Source organism: Heterocephalus glaber, unplaced genomic scaffold, assembly GCF_053883595.1.
Source record: "Heterocephalus glaber isolate CG9 unplaced genomic scaffold, H.glaber_assembly_v1.0 deba00001687, whole genome shotgun sequence".
Classification (NCBI taxonomy): Eukaryota; Metazoa; Chordata; class Mammalia; order Rodentia; family Bathyergidae; genus Heterocephalus; species Heterocephalus glaber.
The window spans coordinates 9,615,118-9,632,836 of record NW_028258412.1 but is presented as its reverse complement, the minus strand read 5'-3'; the positions used below and the strand labels follow the sequence as shown (position 1 = coordinate 9,632,836).

General features: G+C 38.3%; 1 protein-coding gene across 3 annotated transcripts in view; it reads right to left on the bottom strand.

Annotated features, from left to right (window-relative positions):
• Specc1l (sperm antigen with calponin homology and coiled-coil domains 1 like) overlaps positions 1 to 17,719 on the bottom strand; it is a 150,100-nt gene that overhangs the window by 103,272 nt on the left and 29,109 nt on the right. For all 3 annotated transcript variants that reach the window (XM_004843538.3, XM_004843540.3, XM_004843539.3), the window contains one exon: positions 6,315 to 6,504. In XM_004843538.3, the coding sequence (XP_004843595.1) occupies positions 6,315 to 6,467 (153 nt within the window). In that variant the 5' untranslated portion in view covers positions 6,468 to 6,504. The remainder of the gene's footprint in view (positions 1 to 6,314; positions 6,505 to 17,719) is intronic.

Here is a 17,719-nt window from a genome sequence, read left to right as displayed (position 1 = left end):
GTAATAATTAATTAAAAAAAAACCTAGAGAAGTCTGTCTAAATGACCACCCCACTTTAGAGAAACTATATGTAATATTTACTCTAATTTTATAAAGATGATTAAAAATCTGATGAGTTTTTAGAAAAAAAAAAGATGGATAATGGAATTGGCTTTAAAATTATTAAAGAAAAAGAGTGAATAATTTTTTTAAACTTCCAGAAATAAAAAAGAACATAGAAGAGTTAAAGAGCTGTGGAAAAAAGGGAAAACTATTACTCTGTAATAAGTTAGCCTCTTGATTTATGCTGTCTTCTGTAGGGAGCCATATTAGGGACTTCTTACATAATTGTGATGAATTCATTTCTACAAATTAAAATGGTTCATATGTAACTGACTTCTAAAGTTTCTTCCAGTTCTAAATATCAGTAATTCCACATAAGGAGAACACATCATTTAAATATGAGTCATGATATATCACTATTTGATAAGTCAAAATATTTTAAAAGTGGTAGAGGGGCTGGGGATGAAGCTCAGTGGTTCTGTGTTTAGCATGTTTAAGGCACTGGGTTTGACTCTCAGAATCATAAAAAATTAAAATAAGGTAAAATAGGGATTAATATTTTCAAATAAAAAGAACTAAAGTCTAGTACTGTACTTCAGGGCTATCACATTATAGGTAACATAGAATATCTAAAATAAAGAGGAAAGGAGACCTTGCATTAATAATGAAAGACTGTCTATATTCTTTGTTTTTTTGAGACAAGGTCTCACTATGTAGTCCAGGCTGTCCTTGAACTCACTATGTAGCCCAGACTGGCCTCAAACTCATGGCAATCCTTCCACCTCAGGTTCCTAAGTGCTGGAATTACAAGCACGCACCACCATGCCCAGCTTAAAACTTATTTCTGCTAATAGAAACTGGCTATCACTATGATGCAAAAAAAAAAAAAAATTTCAAATCAAAAGTCCCCTTTTCTGTCAACATATAAACTCAATAGTATACAAACTCAACATACTCTTCTATTTTCAAATATCTTTTATACTGTTAATAAAGGCTGGGTTTATATTTGAACTAATTTTTCTTCTATTATAAGTGAAATAGTCTTTTCTTTCACAATCATGTGATAACCACCCTATGTAGATAGATTAAAAATATGACTTAACTGTCACATTTCTCTGGTTATAATTTGCCTTTATGTGATGGCAAAAGTAATCATCTATCTGGGCATTACGTCACAAACTCTCCACTTATAATAATTCAGATCACACAGTACCAGCACGAGAATAAACCAGTAAAACCAAGTAATAATCCACTGATGGAGGTACAGCTCTGGGGTAGGGCTCTTGCCTTACATTTGTGCGGTACTGAGTTGGACCTTCTCAAAAGGAAAAGTCTATAAAGAGCCAGGAGTGGTGGTGCACACTTATAATCCCAGCAATCTGGGAGGCTGAGAAAGGAGGGTCACAAGGTCAAACTCAAGCTGGGCAGCTTAATGACTTTGTAAGACCCTGTCTCAAAATATAAAATAAAAAGAGCTAGGGATATAGCTCAGTGAAAAGGTCCTGGGTTCAGATTCCAATGGAGAGTGGTCCATATAGAGACATTTATTTATAGCTAAAGAAGCAGTACAGAAAACATGAGTTTTCCAGTAAATGGCACTAAGACAACTGTATATTCACAAGTGAAAAATTTAATCGAGGTCTATTTCACACCATATCAAAAATAAAGTCTAAGGTTTTTAAACTATGACTCAAAATCCCTAAATCATAAAGAACTGATCAATTTGAACATACAAAAATTAAAATCTTTTTGGGGCCGGGGATTTAGCTCAGTGGTTCCGCCGCCTGCCTTGCAAGCGGAAGGATCAGAGTTCAATCCCCGGTACCTAAAAAAAAAAAAAAAAAAAAAAATTAAAATCTTTTTTTTAAAACCCAAAATTTTAATCTAAAAATATTTTTTAAATCCTTTTCATGGCAAAAAAAAAAATCATAAACTAAAAAACCCATGAAATCCAGGTACTAAGATAATACCTATTACCTATCAGGTTGTCAATAGCAAAAGTATGACAACATACTCTTCTGGGAAGGATATGATGAAACAGGCATACTTTTAAGCTGCAGGTGGAAACCACCTTAATATAAACCTAATGAAAGAAATTAGGCAATATATAACAAAGCTACATATGTTTCCTTTTGCTCAACAATCTCATTTCTAAGAATTTAACCTGAGAGAATGAAAAGAAAATGAAAATGAGCTCCAATAAAATGAAAATGAGCTCTGAAATGAAAGAAATAACAATTTTAAGTGCAGGTGACAATGTGGAGCAACCAGGAGTATAAACGGTAACCACGATGAGAAGTTTTTGTTCCTATCTATTAAAGCTAAATACATGTATATGCTATGATCTAGTAATTTCACTGGGGCCAACAGAAATGGGTATACATATATAAGAATGATCCTAACAATGCTGGTCTTAACAGCCACAAAGTGCAAACTTCAAAAATCCCTCAACAGTAGAATAGATCGTAATACATTCATCCCAGGGATTATCAACTAGCAATGGAAAAGAAGGAACTACTGTTATATGGGACAATATGAATAAGAAACCAGTGATACATAAAAAGAACATAGTTATGGTTACATTTATACAGTATAATGACCAAAAACTGGGAAAAGTAACCTCTGGTGTTAGATATTAAGATGGTAGTTATTCCTAAAGAAGATGCAAAGGGCAATGATTAAGCTAGGGTTTAAGGGAAATTTCTAAGGAGCAGGGATACTACATGACTTGGGTTGTGGCTACAGGATGTGTTCACTTTGTAATGATTCACCAAGCTCAATACCTATGCTTTGAGAAATTCTTTTATGGTACATACCAACAAAAAGTAAAAACAAAAAACAACTCTGCACTTCACAACTTATCTTCTACACTAAACAACTTGCAGGCTCATTGCTATTTTTCCCTATTTCTTTTTATTTTTGCTACAAGATTTTGCAAACACATGTGCATTCCCACATGTTAACATTCCCCATCACCAACAGTTCAAAGACATAAACTGACAAAGGAACAGATTATTAGCCTACTTTTTAATGACAGATGCAAGACTGACCATTTAGTAAAAATATTCCAGATTAAAAAAAAATATTTCTCAAAGTCAAATCTAAGTTTCCTAGTTGCATCTTTACCTCAAATGAAAAGATCAGTTTTTAAATCTTACCTTTCAAATTTCAGAAATGGAATGTTCATTTTGCTTGTATGGCTAGCTTATGTGTGTGTGTGTGTGTGTGTGTGTGTGTGTGTGTGTACATGTGTGTTGCTTGGATCACACCCAGGGCATCGTACATGCTCAATTTCTGAAAATTTTCTGAAAAAAATGCATATCCCTATACCCTGCCACTAAAAGAAAAGTGTCATGAGAATATTGTACAGTGATGGATACAAAGGTGTGTGGATGTCTGCACAAGAGTGGGTGGGTATGCACACATGATGTCTAAATAATTAAAAGCCAAATACTTCATTCATCTAGTTAATCATCAATGCTCCATCATAGTTATAGGAATTCAAGTTGTAAGAAATATCATGTGCCAGAGAAACAATGAAAAATAAAAATTCAAAAACAGTTAAGACTTAATTAAGTCTGAGGGTCTCCCTTTTTCTTGAATTGCTGGAGATCAAACATGATGCTTCATGCATGCCAGGCAAGTATTCTACCACTTAGCTATCTGTTCATTTTCACTATTTTCTTTTTTCTGTCTGTCTCTCCTTACTTCAATTTCTAATCCATGACTTTATTTTTTCCTCTCTTAACTGAAAGTAATTGCTCTAGTCTAGGCAAAATGTTTCCAAATAGCTTTACCTCTTCTTTAACTTCCCCACTACCTACACATGCACACATACACACACCACTGCTTATACTTAAACAAAGCCGCCAATGCAGCTGGCATGTGCTGGCAAGAGCTGGTATACAGTTTTTCTTTACAATGGAAAAATATTCATTGTTCAAGACCATACCAACAACTTCAGATCCGTGCCTCAGAAAATCTGACATGCCTGCTCAGTGCACATTCCATAGTAAATCTTTAAAGACACGGCCTGCCTCTGATGAGAAGGCCACAGAAGAACGGTAGTAGTATATATCTAATGCCAATGTTTCAACTTGTTTTTCCAGTCCCACAAATAACAGGTCACCCAGTCACACAGGGACTCCATTCTAAAGACAGCCCCGGCAACTGAGAAACAAGTTAGGTCAGAAAATGCCACCCATTTTGCATGAAAGAGTGGCAGCACTGCCACCAAGGAAATACTTCAGGATATTGATTCAGACTAACGGAAGTAGGGCAAAGGTCTATTCCTGGTACTATACTCCAGGCCATCGGATAACACCTCACAAGTCATCAGGGGTATAGCAAGGAGAAAATCTGTGGGAGTCTCCACATGAAGTCTCAGTTCAATTTCAACAACCCTGGAATAGAAAAACCAGCATTTCCTGCTAGATCTTTCTATACATATAAGAAAGTCCCTCACCAGCTGTTCCTCTGAAGTGCTTCTTAAAATAATTAAGGCAAATGCTTTTGAATGGATTATGTTTCAGGTTAGCTTGATTTCCCCTTATCAGACTAACAGAAACTCCCTCCTAGCTGGCTGTGGAGGCCCATGCCCATAATCAGAGCACTCAGGAGGCTGAGTCAGTAGGATCACGTGTTTGAGGCCAGCCTGGGCTACTTCATGTGTTCAAGACCAGCCTGAACTATATAATGAGATTCTGTCTTAAAAACAAAAACAAAACCAAACGAGCAATAAAGAAACTCCCTCCTAGTTTTCTGCACAGAGTCAAAGTTTCTATTCAAAATAACATAAAGCTACAACAAGCAAAGAATGAAACAAAATGAGTTTTGGCTGGGGATGGTGGTATGCTCCTGTAACCCCACTTCTCTAGGAGGTGGAGGCAGAAGGACTGTTAAGTTTGAGCCCAGCCTGGGCAGTTTAGTGAGATCTTATCTCAAAATATAAAACTAAAAAGGGATGGAGGGGGCCGGAGATTTAGCTCAGTGGCACCTCACCTGCCTTGTAAGTACAAGGTCCCGAGTTTGATTCCTGGTACCACAAAAAAAAAGGGATGAAGGGATGTAGCTCAGTGCAAAGGCCCTGGGATTAATCCCCAGTACTACAAAAAGAAAAAAAAATTTTTTTTGAACTGAGAAAGGCTAGAAAAGGACTGCAGAGATCACTATGTAATGATACAATAAAATAGACCAACAGAAAAATGACATGGAGCGATCTTGTCCCTTGGAGGGCCCAAACCAACACACAGACAACAGTGAGAACACCTCATGGGAAAAGTGTTACAAAGAGGATTCAACCCTGAATTAGAGAAGTTTCTAGGGCTAATTAATAAAAATGCTACTACCTGCACCGGAGATGTAGCTCTGCGCCACAGTGCTTACCATGTGCAAGTCCTGGGTTTGATTTCCACCAAAGCCAAACAATTACTGCTATTTACTAAGCACTTGTTGTACCAGGCCCTGTGTGATCCATTTTCATTTCCCTCATTTGATCATGGCCACAGCCCTGTGAAGAATATACTAACCCCAGATCTATCTGTTTTCAAAGCTTATGGTCTAAATAATCATTATTCTATATTTTTAAAAAATTAAGCCAGTCTCTGAGGAGTATAAAGAAAACTAATTATGCTCTTATTAAATTAAAATCCCCAATTATGGCTGGGTATGGTGGTGTACACCTGTAATCCCAGCACTTGAGAGGCTGAGGCAAGAGGATCGCTGCAAGTTCGAGGACAGCCTGAGCTACAGTGAGTTCAAATTCAACCTGAACTATATAGTGAGACCTTGTCTCAAAAAAAAAGACTTTACTCACGTACTCTTTTCACAAAACCTTCCTGGGCTAGAAATAATATCCTCTTCCTTGAAACTGTTCATACCAGTCTACTGTACCCCCAAGGTATTAGACATTTTCTACTTGTGTTTCAGTTATTTGTGTTTGTGCCATATCTGTCTTTTACTCCACAAGCTCCCTGAAGGCAGACTCTACCTCCAGATCACATAAGCATAACTCCTCCCACAATGCTGGCACTCAATTGTTTATTCTATACATTAGCCTATTATTTAGTTTCATTCATAAAGACAAACCAAAACACCAATTAAGGCTACCTCATTGTAAGCTCTCTTCAAAGGGCCAGTGTTCCCAGTACCATCCAAGGGTAAATTCTAAAAAATGATCATTTATTAAATTTATTAAATTTATTAAATTCAACATCAAATTAAAATGTACTCCTAAAATTCTTCACATATTCAAACACTGCCACTGTTAATACCTTTGACAATAATGCTGCAGTTCCAGGTTTTACAAATTTTCCTCCTGTTGATGCTGAAGAGCTGTTTTCAGGCTTAATTTTCTCTACCGTTTGTGTTTTACTTGTCCCAGACACCTTAGGCACTGAGCCAACACTCCTGCTTGCTTTCTTCATTCTGGGCTGCCTCTTTATGATGCATTTACAATCAAATCTGTGGAAAGAAATGAAAAAGAACAAAATTGGAAGACAGCTCTTTTGAAATGCTTTCAAAGAGTTTTTTGTGAATTTTTGAAAATTTCTGTGATGTTTGAAAGCTAGTTATCACTATAGAAAACATATGAAAATTCTTAGACTTGCTTATCAGAATGCACCCTATTTTCACTGCTCCTTCCTTGACTATTACTAATTTGAAATTACTTTGTGTATTCTAGTTCACTGAGTGCAAAAATGCTCTACTATTTTCAGTGTTTCCAATTGTCAATGCTTTCTCCTTGACTATTACTAATTTGAAATTATTTTGTACATTCTAGTTCACTGAGTAAGAGGAGTGTCCAACCTCTCTAATAGAACCTAGTATAACACACTGCACATTATCTTCAGCATTTAATGAAGAATAATCATCTTGGCATTTGGGAACCAGCCATTCTGTAGGTATCAGGGGTGATCCAAATTATCCAGCAAAGTCCTAATTTCAAATATTTGTTGTGATATCCCACCTCAGCAGGCAGATTATCACAAAAATACCAACATTCAGGATCTAAATATATTTTCCAACATATCTCTTTTATCAAGAAGCAGTACAGAAATTCCTTATCAAAGCACTGGCCCTAATTAGTGGTTCAGAAAATAAGGCCATTCTGCAGAACTGTAAACATTATGACAGTTCTTCCACCTCAGTGATACAAACTTGATTTCATAGCCAGAAAGACTTGGAATAACACTGGCAGCACACACAGCTGATGCTAGATAATCCCTTAAACACGTATTTGTCAACTGAGCCAGAAAACCAGTATCTATAATGTGTTTGGGAAGACACACCGGATCATTTTGTACAGGGTGATACAATTAAGCAAAATGAAAGCCCATTTTGAAAGTGCAGTGGTTTATGTAGAATGATTCTAAGACACCATATTGAATATAAAAAGTGCATCTATTTTATGAAGACATCTATACACTAATAAAAATAGAAGAGCAAGTTGGGGGGGGAGGCTCATTCTCACAGCCTTACTTAGTATTTTATGTAGACTGTGCTTGAACACTCCAGGTTTATCTTGCCTTGACATACCACCACAGTACAACTGGTCTGATGGTGAGAACTGGGAGACAGGGCAAGGGTGCTCTGCTCTTCCCTCAACATAATAAGGCCTAAGAACAAAGGGAACCCACCAAAACACAGTGAAACTTCAGAGAATCTCTCGAAAATGCTGCATATAACAAATTACCTATCTGCTCTTAAACCTTTTGCTTTCTACTCTCCTTTTCCATTTATGTAATCTGCCTAGAGTAAGCACTCCTATACCAGCTCTAGCATTTATTTCCTACACCTTTGCAGACAATACTGAAAATGATCAGAATAGATTCAAGGAGTTTCCCATAACAGATAAATATACAGTCATACTAATCCCTGCCAGTCAGCAATTTACGATTTTCTCACAAAATAAATTATGTAGATTAGATCAGCTAACTGAAGGTATTGTAAAAAAAAAAAAAAAATCAAATCAGGTTCTAAGAACTTTTCTTCATCTTCCCACTTTTGAGCTTCTGTTCTGTGCCTTGTAAATGATTCCCTGGAGTTTCTTCTCTCCTCCAAATTCCACACCTGAATTTTTTTTTTTTTCAGACAAGGTTTCACTGTGTGGTTCAGGCTGGCCTTGAACTCGCTACACAGCCCAGGTTGACCTCAAACTCATGGTAATCCTCCTACCTCAGCCTCCCCAGTGTTGGGATTACAGGTGTGCACCACCATGCCCAGCCTCAAATCGACACTTTCCAAACAAGAATTATCTAATAGAACTTACTGCAATGATGAAAATGTTCTATATCTCTAAATGTACTAACAGGGTAGTCACTAGGAGCCACTTAGTGGCTGCTTAGCACTTAATATGTGGCTAGTGTTGCTGAGTAACTGAATTTTGTTTAATTTAAATTTAAAGCTGCTGCCAGGAGTGGTGGTGTATACCTGTAATCCTAGCACTTGGGAGGCTGAGGCAGGAGGATCGCTTTGAGTCTGAGGCCAGCTCGGGCTACATAGTGAGTTCAAGGGCAGCTTAGACTACATAGCAAGACCCTGCCTCAAAAAAACCAAAGATGATGATAATAATAATAATAAATTTAAACTTAAGTTGTACACAGTTGGTGGCTTCTACACTAGACAACTTAATAGGCTTCTTTTCTTGATGCTGTCCAAAAATTAAACCAAATTAACTTCCACTTTACACCTACCAGAATGGCTATAATCAGAAAGATAGGGCCGGGGATCTGGCTCAGTGGTTCCAGCGCCTGCCTTGCAAGCACAAGGTCCCAAGTTCTATCCCTGGTACCAAAAGAAAAAAAAAAAAAAAGATAAATACTAACTAGCTTTAGGGGAAAAAATTGAGCAGTTAAACTCCTCACACACTGCTGGTGGGAATGTAGAATGGCATAGCTGTTTTGGAAAATATTATGGTAGTTTCTCAAATGGTTAAACACAGAGCTACCATATGATCCTCAGCCAACTCCACTCTAAAATACGTACTAAAGAGAAATAAAAATATTTGTCTACTCAAAAATATAAGCCACTCTTCCACAAAAAAAGATCCTCCATGTCTCAGCCTCCCAAGTATTACTACCAACGTATTACTGGCATTTACCACCATGTTTGGCCAAACTTGTCACTTTAAAACACTAGTTTTCCAGCCTTGGCAGCAAGGTTCTTCATTTACATCTGCTTTTTTCATATAAACAAAGTCAGTATCCTTTCTAGAATCCAACTGGAGTTTGACACAGAATTCAATAAGGCTGCAGGAACAGCAAGCCCAAAAGTCAAAGGAGAAAAGACACAGCTCTACCTAATTTATAATTAGGGCAGGTCACTAAATGAATAACAAAATAATTAAACTTGATGGAAGAATTCTCTTTCTAGGGCCCATATTTTAAAAATTCACATACTGTTGTCCAGCAGTCAAATCTGCTGTCTTGACCCAGCAAGCAATACAGAAGTGAAAAGCACGGTTATAGACTCCCCATGAAATGGTACACACTTTGGAAGTAGTAGATGCCAATTAGCCTGACATTCTAGGCAAAGATTCATAATGTGGTTCCTAAAGATGACACAGTTATCAACCACAATATCTCACAATATGTGGGGTACCACTTTTTAAAAATTTATTATTATTATCATCATCATTAGTTGTTGTTATGTTTTGTTTTCTTTAGGCAGGGTCTAGCTATATAGTTAAGGCTGGCCTTGAACTTATTATGTAACCCAAACTGGCCTCAAAGTTGTGGCGAACTTCCTGCCTCAGCCTCCTGACTGCTGAGATTAACAGGTGTGTGCCACTAGGCCCACCTCATATTCCACTTTGTCATTTCAAAGTGCTTCTTGTCCATGCCACCACTGGTGCCATTTGATGTATCCATATCCACTGTGCCTGCCATTTTGGAAACACAACACTGTTTCTAAAGCAGAAGGACAAGTTTATCCTCTAGTACTCTGATACTGCAAAAGTCTGTGAAACTAGGATGAATTAGGCATAGTGATTTCATCATTTCACATGGCTTGAAATTAACATTCTGGCTAGAGGTGTAGTTCAGTGGTAGATAATGTGCTTAGCATGTATGAAGCTCTCAATTCAATCCTCAGCTAAAGGGAGGAAGGAAGAAAGGAGGAAAGGAGGGAGGGAAGGAAGGACGGAAATATGGATGGATTATCTAAGTGTCTATCAACTGATGAACAGATAAAACAGATGAGGCCATTTCATTCCAGTGGAACATTATTTGGCAATAAAATGGAATGCAGGAACTGGATGTGGTGGCACATACCTGTAATCCCAACAGTCTGAGAGGATGAGGCAGGAGAATCAGAAGTTCAAATCACAAAGAGACTTAGAAATAGAAAGATCCTGTCTCAAAAAAATTTATGAAAGGGCTGGGGGTGTAACTCAGTGTGAAGGCCCAGGGTTCAATCCCCAGCACCACCAAAATAAAAGGAAAAAAGTACTGATACATGTTACAACATGGATGAACCCTGAAAAGATATTAGAAAAAGCCAGACACAAATAATCAATTATTATATGATTCCATTTTGTTATGGCTTGTGTTTAGATGTCCCCTCAAAGACTCAAGCAGTTGAGGTGGGGCTTTCTTTTTCCGAGGTGGCTGAATCTAGTGTGTGTGATACTGGGATTAAGAGTGTGTGGTTATTGCCGGGGATTTAGCTCAGTGGTTTCATCGCCTGCTGAGCAAGCACAGGGACCCGAGTTCAATTCCTGGTACCAAAAAAAAAAAAAAAAAGAGTGTGTGGTTATTAAACCATGTGAGTGATTGTTTTGGCAGGCCCTAATCTCGATTGTCTGGATAAGATAAAAGGGGCAGAAAAACACTGTTAAGGTTCCTTGTAGTTTTTGCTGTCTTCCACTGCCATGAACTGTTGTTGCCCCTCTGCCATATGCCATACCTTGGAGCCAGCCGATAATGGACTGAAACCTCTAAAGACTGTGAACTAAATAAACCTTTCCCCCTTTAACTTTGGGTGTCAGGTATTTTGTCTCAGCAATAAGAAAAGTAACTAAGACATTTTATATGAATTATTGAGAATAGTCAAACTCATGCAGTAAGAGAAAGTAGATTAGTGATTGCAAGGGATTAGGAGTTGGGGGAGAAGGACTGACTTCTTAATGGGTACTAGGTTTCTTTTAGGGATGATGAAAAGTTCTCAAATTAGACTGTAGTTACAGAACTCTGTAATTATATTAAAACATGCTAAAAAAATTTTTTGAGCTAGGCTCTTGATATGTAGTTTAGGCTTGTCTGAAACTCACTACCGTAACCCAAGGTGGACCCAAACTCACAGCAATCTTCCTGCCTCAGCCTCCCAAGTGCTGGGATTATAGCCAGGCATCACCACGCCCAGTAGAAACACTAAATTTTATATTTTAAGTGAGTAAATAGTGTGACAAGTGAATTTATTCAATAAAGGTGTAATTTTAAAACTAATGAATAACATCAAAAAAATTTCTGAAAAATATCCCTACATTAAAACACCCAGCAAGGAGAAGGACATGGTTTTGCAGAGGTCCTAAAGGAGACAACCATAGCACAACCGATGAAGACACTGAGATGCAGACTGGTTCACAAGGCTGGCAGATTGAGATCTTTTAGACCAGAGGTTCTCACACATCATACCCTTTTCTCTAAAAACTACGTAAACATACCTTCACCATCCTGAAATGAAATTCAGAGATAATCTGTTATATACATATTTTCTAAAAATATCTATATAATATGAAGAGTATAATATAAATGAAATTTATAATAAACACAAATTTCAATATTTAAAATTTTAGAGAGGTCTATAAAATAGTAATCCACAACTCTAAACTGAATCACTGTAAATTTGACAGCTACAAATAATCTTTATTTGGCTATATTGTACTGGCAACTGAGATATCACATTATCATCATAAATGCTATCTGCTAATTTTCTTAAAAGGCAAACTACTCTTGGAGCCGGGGATTTAGCTCAGTGGGGCGGCCACCTGCCTTGCAAGCACAAGGAAAAAAAAGGTAAACTACTCTTAATGTGATAGTTAATTTCATGTGTTAATGTGACTGGGCCACAGGGTGTCCAGACTTCTGGTCAAACATTATTCTGAATGTGTCTGTAAGATTTTTGTTGATTAAATTAACATTTTCATTAACTAGCTGAGTAAAATAGATTAACCTCTCTAATACGGGTTGTCCTTATTCAATCAATCGAAGACTTGCACAGGACAAAAAAATCTGAGTAAGAAGAAAGAATTCCTTGACTGCTGAGGTATCAGGCTTCTTCTGTCTTCCAACTCCAACTAAAATGTTGGTTTTTCTTGGGTCTTGGGCCTGCCAACTTCCAGATTGAGATTTACATCATTTGCTCTACTGGTTCTCAGGCCTTCGTACTCAGACTAAAACATAACATCGTTCTGGGTTTTTAGCTTGCCATCTATAGATCCTGGGATTTTTCTCAGCCTCCACCATCATATGAGCCAATTCCTTATAATAAATACACACATATAAACATACACACCCACAAACACAAACACATTTATACTTTCTATATACCTATCTCTTTTGGCTCTGTTTCTCAGGAGAACCCTGACTAATATACTTGGAAAAACTACAAACATTCCAGCACTCAAGAGGCTGAGGTAAGAGGACTGCTAAGAGTTTGAGGTCAGCCCTGGGCTACATACTGAGTTCACAGCCAGCCCGAACTATATGGCAAGACCCTGTCTCAAAAAACAAAACCAGTAACAAAAAACTACAACAAATTTCCTCTCAATATTTATAGTAATTGAATTCCCTATAAAACCCATTTATACAAAAAATTTTTAACTGCTTCATAAAAATGTTTTATGTAAAATGGAATTACAGTCTAGGCTTTTTTTTTTCCTATCTATATAAATTATTCAGCAAGATATTCTAATGCTGTGAAGATCACAGGAAAAGTTCCATTTTTCAGAACTGTCACTGAATCTAGAATTCTATGGCCCCTACCTATTAAACATCAATTGCACCCACCAACCAGAGATAACCAAAAATGCTTCCACAAATTTCTAAAACAACCCCTATTAAAAGCAAGGATCAGCTGGGTATGGTGGCGCACACCTGTAATCCCAGCACTTGAGAGGCTGAGGCAGGAGGATCACCAAGAGTTTGAGGCCAGCCTGGACTACATACTGAGATCGTAGCTGAACTGCACTGCAAGACCCTGTCTCAAACTCCATCCCCCCAAAAAGAGCAAGGATCAACAAAAACAGATTATAATTCCTGAGCAGATCTTGGGGCTCTGGTCAAAAGGAAGGAATCAATATCCAAGACTCTTCTCCAGAGCCCTCTGGTGAGAGATTTTACAGAGGAGAAAAGGGACCACCAGCACAGGTCACAGCATTTCAAGGTTTGAACACTGAAAACAGGGATGAAGTGGAAGTTACTTCTACCCCTTAGCCAACTTTACTCAAGGGCAGCTCTTCAGCACTCATCAACCACCTCTACTGCGGCCAAATCAAGGTATGGGAGAAATAAAAATAAAAAGTAGTTCTTCTCATAAAACACTGTGAATCCCATCTCTATGTGCTAAGAATAATCTCACACTACAATAATCCATGAAGTATGTCATGTGTATTTGTCAAAGAGTATTTTCTTTTTTTTGAAAGCTCAATTTTTAAATTTATTGTCACTCAACTAATTTATAGTGTGTCAAAGAGTATTTTCTTAAAACAGATGCAAAATTAGAGGAAAAGCCACTGAAGCTCCCCCTCAAGCCTCTCCCAGGCAGTAGGCACCATGTTCTATGTAGTACTTAGTACTGTACAGGCCGCTGAATCCTCAGGAAGTCAGGTGTGCAGGCCCATGCTTCTCTGGGAGGCTGAGGCTGGAGGATTGCAAATTTAAGCCTAACCTGGGCAACTTAATGATGCTGTCTCAAAATTTTAACAAAATAAGCCTCAATGAAAGAGCAAGACCCTGTCTCAAAAAAAAAAAAAAATTTTTTTTTGGTACCGGAGATCGAACTCAGGACCTTGCGCTTTCGAGGCAGGCACCGGAACCACTGAGCTAAATCCCCAGCCCCTCAATATTTTTTTAACAAAGTAAAAAGGGCTGGAAATGTTGCTCAGTGTGAAGGCCCTAAATTCAATCCTTAGTACTGGGAGGGGGGGCATCTACCATGTGGACATATAAAGGTGAAATAACTGAGGATCAGAGAATATAAATACCACTCTCCCTGGGCCAATCATTCTTTTTTTTTGGTACTGGGGATTGAACTTGGGACCTTGTGAGGCAGGCAGTGGAACCACATTGAGCTAAATTCTGGTCCCTGGGCCAATCATTCTTAAGCAACAGTAAACTGAATCCGAACTCCAATGGGCTTCTGCTGTTTCATAGGGCCTCCAATGCATTCATACACAGAGATTCCTCAGAAATATGCAACTCTGATCTCAATGAACATTTCACAAGATACAAATAAACTGTAAGAACACTAAAACTATACTGTGCAATCTGTCCCTTCTAGATTTATCTGCTTGTTCTATGGATCAGTGCTGGATCGGGGAGGGGGTGGTGTCAGGCAGTGGGAATTAAACCCAGGACTGCACACATGCTAAGTACTTGCTTTACCACTGAGCTACATGCCTAGCCCATTGGTGGCACAGTATTCTTAACCAAAAGTTTCCATTTTACTAAGTACCATGTTATTTAATATAGAACCTATCTTCTTTTTTTTTTTTTTTTGTACCGGGGATCAAACTCAGGTCCTTGCGCTTGCATGGCAGGCGGCGGAAGCACTGAGCTACATCCCTGGCCCAGAGTCTATCTTTTTTAAACAGAAAATTTATTGCCAGGTCTAGATCAATATGTATTAAATTAGAGCTATAAAAGTAAAAATTCTTAGCTATAACCATATTAATGTATATTTATTATTTTTTTATTTAAGATAATACTTGTAATTTGTTAGGCATGGATGGAAACTCAAACTATTCCCATTATAAAAATAAACCCTCCATTTTAGAAGGCTGCAGTCTAGGTGGCCAGAACCCTACCAGGATGTCTCTGTGCTTACTGGCTAAGGACAGGATCTACAGCTCCAGGTTTACAGCCCGGCCTAAACCTAATTACACATGTGAAGCCACACAGAAAGTTCCAGAGTTTCCTTTACATCTACCATGAGATTTTATGATTAAAACCTACTAAGAAAAACTAACACAGGCCCATTTCTTATTTTCTACATACAGTAGATAAAGTAATATTTCAAATCAAACCACAGACTACATATAATAAAAATGTCTTGGAAGCCATTTATATGCTATCTCATATGCAGTTATAGTTGACAAAAAATAATTCTAGTCACAAACATCTGACTACTAAAAAGTCTTAATCAATTCTTTTTTTTTTTTTTTTTTTTTGCTTTTGACCTCAATTCCCAAACTTGCCTGCTGCATAAGGGGAAACCATCTCCCATAGGAGTGAAGTCATTGGGGATGGGAGGCCATATTCTCACTACTGAGTCTCTCCAGGGCCCAGGGCTTCAATGCACAAAGCTCCTGGATCCATATTCCCTCACCCACCCCCACCCCCACTCTCTTCTACTCTCACTCCTTGTGTTTCTTCTTATGCTTCTTTTTCTTTTCCTTCTTTGCTCCCTTGCTGTCTTTTGATGTGTGCCTTGCCCTTTTGGCAGTATCACTCTCAGAGTCTGAGCTGTCAGAGTCAGATGACTTCTTATCTCCAGGTTTCTTTCTCTTCTTTTCCTTCTTTCTTTTTCTGGACTATTTCTTGTTGGGATTAGGCTTCTCAAATTCTGCTGACTTTGCCTCTTCTTCCTCCTCTTCCTCATCGGGTATCAGAGAATATTTGGTCCCATCTGGTTGCATGAAACAGTATTTTGCAAAGTGGCCTTTACAGCCAGCCACACTTCTAAGCAACTCATTATTGACTCAACATTCAACACTTACTTTGTACAATGAAAGCCAAAAACCAATTCTGTGGGAACTAGTCAAGAAGGAAATACATAAATATATGAATATATGAATATGACTAGGATAATATAGTTGCCAGTGTTGTGGGGGTTTAGTAGCAGGACCCCTATGAATACCAAAATTTGCACGTGCTCAAGTCCTATATTTGCAAAGTAGTATTTGCATAAAATCCATGCAAATCTTTCTCTGTACTTTAAATCATGTCTAGATTATTCATAATATCTAACCCAATGTACATATTCTGTGAATAATTATTATACATACTGTTTAGGCACCAAAAAAACAAGAAAGTCTGCACATGTTTGGGATAGAATCAATTTTTGAGGAGGAGATTATTTTCAATCAGAGGTTGCCAAACCCACAGATGGGGGTCAGAGAGGATGGTCAAACAGTACTTACTTTTGAGGAACTCACAGTCTTGTGAAAGAAATGGGATATGTAAATAAACAGTACATAAGTTCCCATTCTTCATGATTCTATTAGTACCAAAAAAAAAAAAAAAAGCAAAGCCAGGTGTGGCAGCAAACACCTGTAATCCCAGCACTCAGAAGGCTAAGGCAGGAGGATTGCCACAAGTTCAAGGTCAGCCTGGGCTACACAGTGAGTTCAAGGCCAGCCTGGACAACATAGCGAGATACTACCAAGAAAAAAAAAAAAAAGGAAAAAAAGGGCAAATATGTTTCCCTCAGTGGACCATTCTCCTAGGTCAATAGCACTAATTCCCCAGCCACTCCTCCGGATTCCTATACCATCTGTGTTTACCAACATCATGACATAGGATAAATAAAACTCCCAACCCATTAGATGTCAGATATGATACATTTGTGTCCCCCCAAAAGTAAAGAATGAATTCCACAGTACACAGTGGTTAAGAGTAGGAAAGATTAAGGGCCAGGGATGTAGCTCAGTGGCGCTGTGCCTGCCTGGCAAGCGCAAGATCTTGAGTTCAATTCCTAGTACTGGGGGGAAAAAAAAAGTAGGAAAGAATTATTGAGACATAGGCGGGGTCCAAAAAGTAGGTTGCCAACAAGGCCCTCTGTAAGGGGTAATTTATACAGCAAAGTCACAATCTGGGTATGACGTGGGTCAAACTACTATCTACAAGTATAGCCGTTTAGCTAATATTGATCCAACAGGGAAGCGAGTTATGTAGGAAGGGTATATGGAAAGAACAAAGGCATTTTTAGGAAGGGATGGGTCCAGACACTCTGGTCATCCAACTAGGTGACTGGGTCCAGATGCCTGGACACCCACCTGGGTGACTGATGTCTATCTGGACTTTACTGGACCAGGTGATACCAATCATAGCACAATCTTAAATTACTGTTTATCCCTCAGGGAGGCACATGGGATTGGTAACTGGACCTTTATCTTGACACCTGGCCTTCAATGGATGTGCCTCCAGCCAGTTTTGGAGTGCTCTCATCTTCTGCACTGACTTTCTCCAGGGATCATCTCTGTATGACTGCCTATTAATTTCTATCTAACTTAGCTGCCTAGAAAAATCACAGAGCATGAGCATCCTGGAGCTGGGCACAGATACTAGACAGATCTGCCCTGGCAAGCTCAGAGTACAGCATCCTCAATGTAGACTCTGGGCTGCTCTTAAGCTAAGGAAAAAACAGCCTGTTTTTCTTGGGGCTATCAGAGGCTCACACTGAGATCATGGTTACCTAATACTTTCAAGTCTTTGCTCACAAAAACTGCTGCTAAACG